The sequence below is a fragment of the Rhinopithecus roxellana genome, chromosome 9, assembly GCF_007565055.1.
Source record: "Rhinopithecus roxellana isolate Shanxi Qingling chromosome 9, ASM756505v1, whole genome shotgun sequence".
Lineage (NCBI taxonomy): Eukaryota > Metazoa > Chordata > Mammalia > Primates > Cercopithecidae > Rhinopithecus > Rhinopithecus roxellana.
This window is the reverse complement of record NC_044557.1, coordinates 68,167,446-68,181,222: the sequence shown is the minus strand read 5'-3', so window position 1 is coordinate 68,181,222 and position 13,777 is coordinate 68,167,446. Positions and strand designations below refer to the sequence as shown.

The window sequence follows — 13,777 nt, the reverse complement described above, 5'->3', positions numbered from 1 at the left end:
AAATCTCCAAACCCCCTAACTCAACTTCTAAACTCTTATATTCCTACCTCTTATGTGATTGAGAAAATTAAGGCCATCAGGCAGTATTAACCAACCTCCCAACTCCTTATCTAATAACATCTATTTTCATATTTGTTTTTCCTTTTTCAAGCCAGTTTATCCAGCTATGTTTCTGATCCCATCTCCTCCATCTTCAGGTTCTTACTCTAGTAGATGTGCCTTCTCAGTCCTCTATCTACAGATAGATCTTTTCTTCAGACCATGTATGTTACCTATTCCCAAATTTCTCACTTGCAGGGTCCCATATAGTGACTGTGAAGTCATGTGTACACTCAAGTTTACCATATAGGAAAATAATATGATGGCATATCAACATTTAACCTAGTAATTTTCCTAAATTTTTGAGAATAATATATGTAATTATTAAATGAGAATCTTCAATATGTTTACAGTTCACAATTTTAATGCCAATGATTATATTTATGTCCAAAGAATAACTTTTGGACAGTAACAGAAAGGAAAAAAAATCACCTTTTCTTGAGCATAAGGTCTGTGTTTTATTCATCTTCAGCACTCTGGAAATTTAAAAATATATGCACGAATGAAAAAAATAGAAAAAAGATGTATTAATATTTTAGGGAAAGGAGGCTTGGAAGGAGTATTAGAATAAAAGAAAAGATGCTTAACAAACTAAACCCTAAACAAAATATTGTTTGCATATTATCACCACTAAAATCATATTTATAGAAGAAGCAACAAAGACTATAGATTCTCCTTCCCCCACTTTTTTTTGGAGACTTTCTTTTTGGCATTTTAAAGAGATATAATTCATAGGTGATAAAATATGCTCTTTTAAAGTATATGATTCAGTAGCTTTTAGAACATTCACAAAGTTGTGTGACTATCACCACTATCTATTTTGACAACATTTCATCAGCCCAAAAATGAACTCTGTATCTATTAGTAGTCATTCTCCAGTCTTCTTTCCCCTTAACCCCTGGCAACAAGTAATCTACTTATTTTTTCTAAGGATTTTCCTATTCTGGACATTTCATATAAATGGAATAATACAATATATGGCCTTTTGTGCCTTTCTTCTTTTACTTAGTGTAAGTTTTGCAAGCTTCATCCATGTTGTAGTATGAATCAGTGGTTCAATCCCTTCTACAGCTGAATAATATTCCATTGTATGGATATACCACATTGCTTATCTATTTATCAAAGCAGAGATCTTTTTCTCTGATGTTTTCACAAATTAACTACTTCAGACAAACTGACTACTCATATTTTATGCTATTATCCTAATGAGCTTGTGGTATGGTTTGGCTGTGTCACCACCCAAACCACATCTTGAATCACAGCTCCCATAATCCCCATGTGTTGTTAGAGGGATTGGGTGGGAGGTAATTGAATTATGGGGACGGGTTTCTCCCATGCTGCTCTTGTGATAGTGAATAAATCTCATGAGATCTGATGGTTTTATAAAGGGCATTTCCCTTGCACATGGTCTCTTAACTGCTGCTGTGTAAAATATGCCTTGCCCCTCCTTCACCTTCCTGCATGATTGTGAGGCCTCCCTAGGCATGTGGAACTGTGAGTTATTTAAACCTCTTTTTCTTTATAAATTATCCAGTCTCAGGTATTTCTTCATAGCAGTATGAAAATGGACTAATACAGCTTAGATTTATGTTATTTTTTAAGATAAGAATTTCCTATTAAACTAATCTCCATGAGAGATAATATCTCAAATTATGAAGGAGAAATGGGATTATGGAGAAATAAACATATTTCAGAGGCAATTAAGCATTAGAATTAACATGATTTGGTGAATGGAGGGAAGGAATTGTGCCCAGTGGGGAAGAACTAATCAAGAGTGATGCTCAGGTTTCTGGTTTGAGCAGGTGCAAAGATACCAGGCCATGCACTGAGACTGAGTGTATAGAAGAAGGAATAAGTTATTTATTTTGGCTGCTGGTTTGGTGAGAGGTATAATGAATTTAATTTTACATGATGAGCTTAGCATGCCCCTAGGACATACAGGAAGATGTCGAGAACCCAAGTGGACAGATCTGGCAGATACTTAGGAAGAAGAACTGGGTTGAAAGTATAGATTTGGAAGTTATCAATATATACATGCTACTTGAAGCCATGAAGCAGAATGCACCATCAAGATAATATGTATAGATAGTGAAGAAAAGAGGGCCCAGGATGGGATCCTGGAAAATGTCAACATGGTGGACATACAGAAAGCTCACAAAGAAGATAGAGGTGGCCAGAGCGTATGGAGAACTAAGAGATAATCATAAAAGCCAAGAGGGCAAACAAAATGTTTCAAGAAGAGACTGGCAATGAGATCAAATTCTAAATAAAGTTTGCCTGATAAAATATAAAAACAGCTAACTGAATTTAGCAGCATACATAATTTCAGTTATGTAACAAAAAGTTACATAACTTGTAATTGTAATAAAATAGAAGTAGAAAAACAAACCCTCAAAAAGGAGGCAAACAAGAGAGTAGATTTTAGGTACCCCAACACACACAAAATAAAAGAAAGAAAGAAAGGTAACTATATGAGACAATGGGTATGTTAAGTTGCTTGACTACAGTAAATGCTATGTGTATGTATAGATGTGTGTGTTTGTGTGTGTGTATATATATATATATATCTCAAAATAAGCATATCAAAACATCACGTTTTACACCTTAAATGTGTACAACAAAAAATGGACAATGGTGAAAAATTTCAATTATTATATCTAATATGGTAGTATTAACATAGTCCAAGAAGGCCGGGCACAGTGGCTCACACCTGTAATCCCAGCACTTTGGGAGGCCGAGACAGGTGGATCAGTTGAGGTCAGGAGTTTGAGACCAGCCCCTGGGCAACATGGCAAAACTCTGTCTCTACTAAAAATACAAAAATTAGCTGGGCATGGTGGAGCATGCCTGTAATCCCAGCTACTTGGGAGGCTGAGGCAGAAGAACTGTTTGAACCTGGATGATGGAAGTTGCAGTGAGCCGAGATTGTGCCACTGCACTCTAGCCTGGGCAGCAGAGTGAGACTCTCTCTCTCTCCCTCTCCCTCTCTCTCTCTCTCTCTCTCTCTCTCTCTCTCTCTATATATATATATATATATATATATATATATATAAAGAAATTGAATGGGATTAGTATGTTTTTGACATTTCACTTGAACTTGCCGACACACTAGATAAAAAAGAAAATACAATGGGCTACATTGTTTTCTTATCAGTAAGACAGCTATATCAGTTCTTTAAGAGAGATAATAATACAATCTTAAAGTTTTACCCAGATTATTCTAAAATGGTTGGTAGCATAAGAGACAATATCCTCAAAAATGCTTGGATAGCTACTGTAAAAGTAATTCTATACGTCTATTGCTGTTTCTTTAAAAATTTTCCATGAGTCTCTTCTACTTAACATAGTAGAGGAGGTTCTAGCCATAAGTTAACCAACATAGTAGAGGAGATTCATTAGGCAAGAAACAGAAATAAAAGGGATTCAGATTGAAAAAGAGAAAGTAAAACTATCTTTAAATGCAGGTGACATGGTCTCCTATATAGAAAATTCTAAGGAATCAACAAAAAACTATTACAGCTAATAAATGAGTACAGCAAGGATACAAGATCAACATACACAAATTAATTGTATTTCTATACACTAGCAATGAACAATGAAAAATGAAAGTAATGAAACAATTCAATTTACAATAGCATCTAAACAAATTACTTAGAATAAATTTAACAAAAGAAGTAAAATATGTATATACTGAAAACTACAAAACATCATTGCAAGAAAGTAAAGAAGCTGGGTATGGTGGCTTACACCCATAATCCCAGCCCTTTGGGAGGCTGAGGAGGGAGGATTGCTGAGGAGGGAGTCATGTTGCCTAGGCAACATGGCCAAACCCCATCTCTACAAAATTTTTTAAAAAAATTAGCTGGGTGTGGTGGCGTGCTCCTGTAGTCACAACTATTCAGGAGGCTGAGGTGGGAGGATCACCTGAGCCTGGGGAGATAGAGGGTGCAGTGAGCCATGATTGCACCACTGTACTCCAGCCTGGGTGACACAGTGAGATGCTGTCTCAAAAAAAGAGAAAAAAATGAGAAAGTAAAGAAAAAATAAATGTTTCTGCAGATCATATGGGGCAGAAAAATAAAGAAAACATAAATGGAACAACATTTTGTGCTCATGGATTAGAAGACTTAATATTCTTAAAATGGCAACAATCCTCAAATTGACCTAACGGAACACAATCTCTATCAAAATCCCAGAAATTTTCCCCCTGAATTGACAAGTTGAACTGAAATTTCATTAGGAAATACAAGCAACCAAAAAGAGAGGAGGAATAGCACCTACACTCTACTGGCATCATAATCACCTGTGGTGTTTTAAAAATGCAGAATCACAACTTTAGGAGTGATGTTCAAGTACTTTTAAAAAGTTCCCAGTTGAGTATTATGCACAATCATAAAACAGAGTAGAAGTTATTCGGGCTTATAAGATTTTCATTGGTGGTAAACAGAAGATAGCCTTAGTGACAAAGAAGAAAACAACAACAAAAAAGAAAGTACAAGCCACAGGTAATACTTGGTGGAGAAGCATAGCCCATCATACCCTCTGGGATGAGTTGGCACTGAAACACACTTCCAGAAAATTAAAAACAACAACAACAACAACAACAACTAAACTTGATAGAATATTGGAATGGAATATTAAATACTGTCTGGAAACATCTACCAAATAGTAGAAACTTACATTCAGCTCTTTGTTTTACCAGTGGTCAAAGAACCAATTACCTCTTGAATTTATGATAATAAAGGCAAATCATCAGTATAAAAGGCAATGCTCACTTTCCTGTTTGCTGTATACTATCATCTAAGCTATGGAATGATAATATGTGAATCATTGAAAAATCCATTCCTCTGTTTAACACGCTAAAAAGCCCAGACAGACAAAATGGATAGGTGTACATGACAGTCAGGATGACAATCTTCGTATTTTAGAGTCCTAATCACAACTATTTTCAAGAGACCTCTGCTTCCCCTTTAAAATTCTATAATATAGGCATAAATAGGCTGTATATATAAAGTTATATCACATGGCTATGTAATCTGTTTTCACACTAACTCTGATGTAGAATATGTTAGCAGCAATGACTTTGAATAAATGTTTCATTAATGATTATTCTGCTTGCCCTTCTAAAGATTATGAGATCTTTTGCTAGATAATTGAAATGGCTTAAGTCTCTTACAATCGGGTATTCATGAAAATTTGAACTAATGACAAATTTTTTCCTTAAAAAATTCTCTAGCTTAAAAACAGCAATTCTCTTAAAAAAGAGTAATGATAATTCCATAGCATTTATAGATATGCCTGAGAACCATAAGTATATAGAGAAATAATTTCTTGATTTTTAGTTTGAACACAAAGTTACCAACATTGTTGCTTTTGACAATACTATGCTTTTCAGTATTAGTTTTTTTCTATCTTCCATTGCAAATTACTTAAGATTGCCTTTCTCTGAATATTTCATCAAATATTCTTATGAATTTGTTAAGGCCATCCTGATGACACTTTGGATATGGAACTATCCTCAAACATCCATCCACACATGGCTAAGAAACTGCATCACTCTCAGGCTTAGAAATTTTAACATGTTTAATTTCATTAAACTTTTTAAATTTTAATTTTTGATGTGTGTGTAAATATAGCTAAGTATAAATATATTACTCATTACTCAACAGGAAAAAATATTATATTTAAACACTTAAACTGTTTTGGAACTTACTCTTTGCTAGTCATTTCTCCTTTTACATTCAGTAGACTTACTATAATGTGACTTACTATAAAATGAACATAATCATGCAGTAAGATCTGTATCATACAATTAGATCTAATTAATGAAAACAGTAATTATAATGGATTCTGTTTATTTTAGTTACTGTGTTAATTGTAAGTACTAGCATTGCTATAAATATTAAACTTTGAGGTAAGCTTTTTTTCTTCATATTAGGTTGGTGTAAAAGTAATTGTGGCTTCTGCCATTAAAATTAATGGCATTAAAAGTAATGGCCATTAAACGTAATGGCAAAAGCTGCAATTACTTTTGGACCACCCTTAATAACACTTATATTTCAAATAAAATATAAAAAATGTTAATCATATATAGGTTGAGCATTCCCTAATTTGAAAATCCGAAATCCTAACTGCTCCAAAATCCAAAACTTTCTGAGTGCCACAATGCACAGTAGCCTTTAAATCAAAACATGACATTGCAGGGAGAGATTGAAAGCCTGCCATTTTTTTGTTTTTGTTTTTGTTTTGCTATTGCTTAACAGCTGATATAGGTATTCTGGTGATGCTACTATGCTGCTTAGTTCCCTGAACACATTACCCTTTCACTGTATTAACAGTTTGTCATATTTTTTACTGTTAAGTATTTATGTGTTAATAAGTGTTAAAAAGTGACTATTGGTTGGGACTACAGAAATTCAGAGTCAGAAATGGCGATGATGCCAAACAACCACAGACTGTCCACATGAGTGATTGAGACAGATGTCTTTGCTTGCTTCTGATCGTTCAATGCAGACAAACTTTGTTTCATGCACAAAAGTATTAAAAATACTGGATAAAATTACCTTCAGGCTATGTGTGTAAGGTGTTTATAAAACATAAATGAATTTAGTGTTTACACGTGGGTCCTATCCTCAATATATCTCATTATATATATGCAAAAATTTCAAAATCTGAAAAAAATCCAAACTCGGAAACACTTCTGGTCCCAAGCATTTCAGATATGGTATATTCAGCCTGTATTATAGAATAAGATTATTTACAATAATGTTGTATAAGAACATAAGCTGTTATTAATATTTAAACAATCTATGATTGTGTTTATTAACTACCAAAACAAAATGATGCTTGGAATACTCAGACATATTTTCCCTCACAATAAAGACTGAGATTTATTCTAAGAAGTAAAAGCAAATTCAAAAGCCTATGTTGAAATGATTAATGAGTGCTACCAACATTTTCTTTTTCTTTTTCTCTTTTGGGGATGGAGTCTCACTCTGTCACCAGGCTGGAGTGCAGTGGCGCGATCTCGGCTCACTGCAACCTCCACCTTCTGGGTTCAAGCGATTCTCCCGCCTCAGCCTCCCAAGTGGCTGGGACTATGGGCACACACCACCAAGCCCAGCTAATTTTTGTATTTTTAGTAGAGACGGGGTTTCACCATGTTGGCCAGGATGGCCTTGATCTCCTGACCTCGTGATCCTCCCACCTCAGCCTCCCAAAGTGCTGGGATTACAGGCATGAGCCACTGCACCCGGCCCCAATATTTTCTTATAAACAATTGCCATTGATACTTCTTGCCATGTTCCAGGATATATGTTCCCTACAGAGATCAACCTGGTCTCCTCTAGTTTACAGTTCCAGAAGTATTACACAGTTACTTAAGCAAAGTGTAGTGCTTTGATGAACTGCATTTCTAGAATATACCATTTTTCCTTTTCCTTGGAAAATAATGTGCTCTTTTTTTGAAGAAATAATGAAGCGAGTACTATTTAAAAACCAGAAACTTAAGGTTATAGTCGTCTCTGAATCTCTGCCCAGCAAGCCAGGTATGGCAGTGTGGGATCTGGGCTCCAGGCAAACACCAAGGGACTCATGTGTTCTCATCTCTACAGTATGTAGAAAACACATTAGAGACTCATTCTTTTCTTTGCTCTTGGAAGAAAGGAAACTCTGTGTATCTTTCCAAGGACACCTTGGAAAGCTTTTCTCTGTGAATTAGTGATGAAATAATCCTATGCCCAACAAATCAGAAAAATGGTCATCTTTATTAGTAAACCAATGTAATTATCAAAAGTTAGATGAATACCAAAGACAGATTTGAAATTACTAATTTAGACTCAAATAACAAAATATGCCTTAAGATTCATTTTTATGTTTAATGCCTGTTATAGAGAAACTGTCATAGAGCACAAATACAGTTAAATATATCTAAGATAACAAGTGAAGGGACACTGGCTAAATCACTGAATCATATACTCAATGGGTAGAGATCTATCCCAATTATCTGTCTCACTGTGAGAAAAGTGAGAAAAGCACAATTTTAGATTGGGCTTAGATATAGTAAGGCAAAATCTTGCTTATAAATAAGGTGTGCTTTTATTGAGCAGGCTTTGTACCTATACAAAATCAAATTCTGGACTACTAGAAAACTCAATCCCTCCAAACTGTATATAATTTACAATTTTCAGTCTCATATAAATGTAATTAGAACAACCTCATATCCTCAAGCAGAAGGATAAAGTCTTGCTGCACACTTGTGCTAAGCTGACTGTATGTCATACATATAATACTGTAAAGATAGCTTCATACTTACTTACTGGCTTGTGCTATGAAAATTAAAATACAGTTGTTTTTATGCCATGCTGCCTGTATTTTTTCCCTGCCTTTCTCCCTGTTCAAAGTTCCCTCTGCAGAAATTCATCTAATGGTACAAGTTTAAGAAAGGCACAACCCATGTTTGCCTTCTAATAAACCCTAAGGCATCTATTCTTTCTTTTCAGAGTATTAAAAAACATTGCTCCTGCTTTGTAATCTTCTGCAGGACTCAAATTGCACTAGAACCTACCAGAAAACTAAGAAGAAGCAAGGGAACCAGAGCCAGAATAAAGTCTACTGTTTGCTACCTGTTTTCTCATTCATTTTTGAAGTTTCTAGGACATAATATTTCTTGTAAAGTAAACTCAATTTTTTTCAGCCACTTCAGAAGTTCATTTTAAAGAACTTTGCCTTATTTGTGTCTGAAGCAGTTTTCAATATTGGTAAATAATTTTCAAGTTTCTCTTTTCAATGATCTTTATTAGACCTTACAGATAAAGAAGATATACAGTAATTCATGTTAAAAGAGACACAGGGAAATTTACATTTGATTCAGTTATTCATAACGAACTTGGTAACCAAATAAATCAGACTCTCAGAGCTAGTGGATACAAATTCAAGACTGTTTAATAAATCAATCTATTTGATAATAGTTTATCAACATATTAATTAGTATTATTAGAAGCTAACTAGATAAAACACAAGAAAATAAAGCAAATGTAAATGGCAAAATAATTTTTAGGAATAGTAAAAAAGACTACATTACTAATGGGAAATGCCTACAAATAACATATTTTACCTGGCATCATCTTGTGAGAATCTCCTTTGCAAATCCTCTTTATTCCACTGTTCTTTTTCTTTCCCTTGCTCGGGTATATCTTGTGTTTTTTCCTCGTCTCCTGATTCTCTGTTTTTCTCCTTATTACATGTTTTGGCAATCTCTTTCCCTTTCTCATTCTCATTAATTCTTTCTTCCTTTACCTCTTCCTTCTCATGAACTATCTCTTCATGCTTATCCCCTTCTTTCCCTCCCTCTTCTATTCCCTTTGGTCTTTTGAAAGCAACACAAATTGAAGGCATGCAAATAAACACACAAAAAAAGAAAGAAAGTCAAGAAAAAACACTTATGAAATTAAACAGAAAGGTAATAAAACTATCAAAACATAATAAAAATTATATCTTTTAAATGTTGAAAACTTCAGTGTATACTAGAGAAGCACTGTATAAATAGCACTTAATTGTAACAGTTTTTAAATCATTTTCCTTTTATAAAATTACATGAAAAAAGGTAAAAGCTGTGATCTCCCTATTATAAATTTTTTAATCCAATAAGAGTAAAACAAAATTTAGCTTAGGCATCTATAAAATCTATAGGACAAGTAAGAAACACAAATTATACTAACTTATATACTACATGTATAAATTTTCTTGAGAAGATGAGTACTTTTTCTATGCATACATAAAAATTTCAAGAGGATGGGAAAGCATACTACTGAAAAAGTATTATTCTTACATTTTCTAATAACAAAATATACTATTTTCATGTTCCTTGGAACATGAAAAATTCAAGTCTCAGCCATCACTTTTATTTCAGTAAAGATGTAATAAAAGATCTTAATTTTTAAATTACAAACATGAAGAAAGGTATGATTTCCAGTGATCTAGTAAGCAAAATTATCCACAGTTCCATAACATTTTTTTTTGGTGCAAGAAGTCCGAAATGTGTGTTAAAATATATTAAAAAGTAGTATGTACTGAAATTGAGCTCCCCTCGCTTTAAAATAGATTAACCTTTTAGAAATATATAATTTTATGTTCATCCAAGAAACACAAGGACCTTCTAAAACATATTTGGAGAAGTTTGTTGTTGAAATCCCCTTACTCACCTGATTTTCTTGTTTCCTCTTGGGCGTTCTGACTGGACAGACATGTAGCTTGTGCTGCTGAAACGAGAAGCACTACTAGTCCTTGAAACCGCAGATATATCACTTACATCACTGTCCGAAGATTTAGTAGAAACATTATCTGCCCCTCTATGAGGATCCCATCCTGATCGATACTGTTAACACAGATTGACAAATATGCAGAAGTTGTCAGTATTACCACACAAAGCAATTATTAGCTTTCTCCTATTTCAGCACTTTCATTGTCCACAGAGGAAGCTGCAAAATCCCACTCAGTTGCATATAAAACAAAAGTGAATGGCAATTATCCTAAAAGAAAAATTCAATTTATATGAAACCTTTGTTTTTAGCAAAGTAATTAGAATGTTTTTACCACACCCCAATGAAGGCCATTAAAATAGTTTCAAAAAAGCACTGGCCTCAGGAAAGAACATTTAGGTAAGATCTGGGAAATGAGCATTTGGCTTAATGTTAGGAAGTATAAAAATTTTATTTTTTAATAAAAGTTTTTAAAAATCCCAAGTATAATAAAGCTGCCATTATCACTTATAGAAACCAATTCTAGTAGCCATCAATTAATCCATTATGCTTCACTGAAAACCTAGAGATAATATAAAATCTAATTATTCAACCATTAACTTTTTTAGAAAAGCCAAGAGAAAAGAGAAAGTTTAATTTCAGAGTGGCTGCTGGATTTTGATGAATCCTAGAAATACTAGAAAAAGTCATTATTATTTACAATAGCTCAAACTTCCTGGAATTGAAATAATCAGATAGTTAACTGGCACAGCCAGGGTTGCAGGGTATTCTTGGGTGTTCAGATATTCTGGTAAATTAAAAACCATCGTAAAGGCTTTATGTTAATGACCTAGTCTCATAAAATACATTTAATGTAAAAACTAATGGACAAAATTTAACTTTATTTTGACAACAAAAAATCATTTGCTAAGAGTCGTTTTGTTGAGATGTAAAAAGGATAGACTTTGGAGTCTGGAAACCTGAAGTAAGAAAAACTCTCACTAGTTGAGTAAATCTGAGCAAATCATTTAATCTGCAAAAGGCTTCTTATAAAAAAAAAGGATAATAATATCTTTTTATGCAAGGCCTAGAACTAAGACATATGTGGTATCTGGTATAATGTAAGTAAATGTAGCCTGTAGTATTACAGTATTATTATAACTTGGTGATACAACAGTATTCTTACTATAAACATCAAATATGACTATTACTGGGTTAAGAGATTATCTGCTAATTGATTTTGATTTGTTTAGACGTGCTTCAAACTTAATGCTGAAACACTCTTATCTAGTTAATTTTGCAAAGGAGAATTTTCTAATCACAGATATTAGCAAATTCCATAAAGCCTTAGAAAGATGATTATTGGCCAGGAGCGGTGGCTCAAGCCTGTAATCCCAGTACTTTGGGAGGCCGAGACGGGCGGATCACGAGGTCAGCAGATCGAGACCATCCTGGCTAACACGGTGAAACCCCGTCTCTACTAAAAATACAAAAAAAAACTAGCCGGGCGAGGTGGCGGGCGCCTGTAGTCCCAGCTACTCGGGAGGCTGAGGCAGGAGAATGGCGTAAACCCGGGAAGCGGAGCTTGCAGTGAGCTGAGATCTGGCCACTGCACTCCAGTCCGGGCGACAGAGCGAGACTCCGCCTCAAAAAAAAAAAAAAAAAAAAAAAAAAAAAAAAAAAAAAAAAAAAAAAAAAAAAAAAAAAGAAAGATGATTATTTTATATCAACCACTTGCTATGTCTTAGAGAATAATTACCTAATAAACAATCCCCCACGAATGACAATTCATTGCAAATATTAGATATATATAAACATTTTGACCAAGATAAATTGAGTGGCAACAGAGCATAAACAGTAAATGCGATATAAGTTATCTGTTGATTGTTTTTTTCCAGAACCTCTCAGTATCTAGCTATCCGTTTTAAAAGTTGACTCTTCTTCAAACGTAAAGAAATTATTTCTAAGGCTCCATAAAATTTTAGTTAAATCCATTAACCTAGCAACAAATATTCAAATTAGGTGAGAATTAGCCTTTCTTAGTCCACTTTAACTTTCTATCTTGTTAGATAAACTCTCAATTATCAAAAGCATACAATTAAATTCTTCTAAAAATTTCTGCCTTTTCTGAGGAAATATCTATTTAAATAGAGCCAAAGGGTTTAATTTTAAAAGACACATTATTAATATACAGCGCATTTATTCAAAGACAATTTAGATCATAATATTATTTTTCAAGTAAAGTCATTTTAAAATACCAAACATTTTGCTTTAAACGACAATGATGAAAGCCATTGCCTAGAATAGCATTTAAATGAATGGGGTCAACATTATCCATGTTATATCTGTCTATATAATATATACAATATGTACGCTATATAATAATATATTGTATACTATATAATACAATAAATGATATATCTATATATTTTCACAAAATGTATTGAAAGTAAATGTGATCTCAAGGTAAGGTATATGTGGAAAGATTTCATTTTACTTATATGTTTTTTGGGCATTTATTCATACAAAAATCAAAGTTTTAAGAAATTTTTCAAAGCTATAAAATTGTTCAACAGATACTATACTGCATATGGGGGACTTTTCTCTGATTCTTATAATTTATAATAAAAAAGAAGAACAGCTGCTATTCTTTCTTTTAAAGTAATTTATTATTGAATATGAAAGCAGTTTTGGTAATATATTTCTTATTTGTTTTTGCTCATGGGATTATTGTATCATCTAAATTCAAAAGGAAAACTGTAAGTTTTAACTCTGGCAGTAGTAAGGGCAATAATGTAATCATTAAGAGCCAATGCTCTGGAATGGGACTGAATCATTTGAATTCTGGCTACATAGATTATTAGGTTTGTGATCTTGGATCAATTGCTTCTGTGAGTCTCAGTTTTTCATCTGTTAAAATATGGATAATAATTGTGCCTGTCTCCAAGGCTTGCTGCAAGGATTAAGCAAGACAATGTGTGTAAAGCACTTAGCACAATATCTGACACATAACAAGTGATGACAAATGATGACAATGATAATGATGATGATGATTAAATAGTAGCCAAATACTGGCTTATGTAAATTTCAGGAATATCTTTAGCTAAAGAATATTAGGTAGAAATATTTAATAAATATATTAAGACTATTCTAAGCTACAAAAACATAATTATTTTTACATATATCCAAGATATCTACTTCAGAAAATATGTTTATAAAACAAAATTAAAATTTTAAACCCAACTTTACTACTGACTCCTAGTATGTCCTCAGGCTTCACCTTCCCCATTTGGCCAGGTTCATCCATATCCCATTACCTAATAGGGAAACACTGATTCCCAACTGCAGGATGAAGAATATCTTTATCTCAGCAGGAAATATATGACACTTCCTGGCCGACATAGAACATGTCTTATTTTTAATATTTGTCTTAGAACCTT

The 13,777-nt window shown here is 33.4% G+C and overlaps 1 protein-coding gene across 34 annotated transcripts in view; it reads right to left on the bottom strand.

Annotated features, from left to right (window-relative positions):
* RIMS2 (regulating synaptic membrane exocytosis 2) overlaps nucleotides 1-13,777 on the bottom strand; it is a 792,768-nt gene that overhangs the window by 160,259 nt on the left and 618,732 nt on the right. For 12 of the 34 annotated variants that reach the window (XM_030937577.1, XM_030937582.1, XM_030937581.1 and 9 more), the window contains one exon: nucleotides 10,302-10,474. The exons of the other annotated variants lie outside the window; for them this stretch is intronic. In XM_030937577.1, the coding sequence (XP_030793437.1) occupies nucleotides 10,302-10,474 (173 nt within the window). The remainder of the gene's footprint in view (nucleotides 1-10,301; nucleotides 10,475-13,777) is intronic. 34 annotated transcript variants of the gene reach the window in all.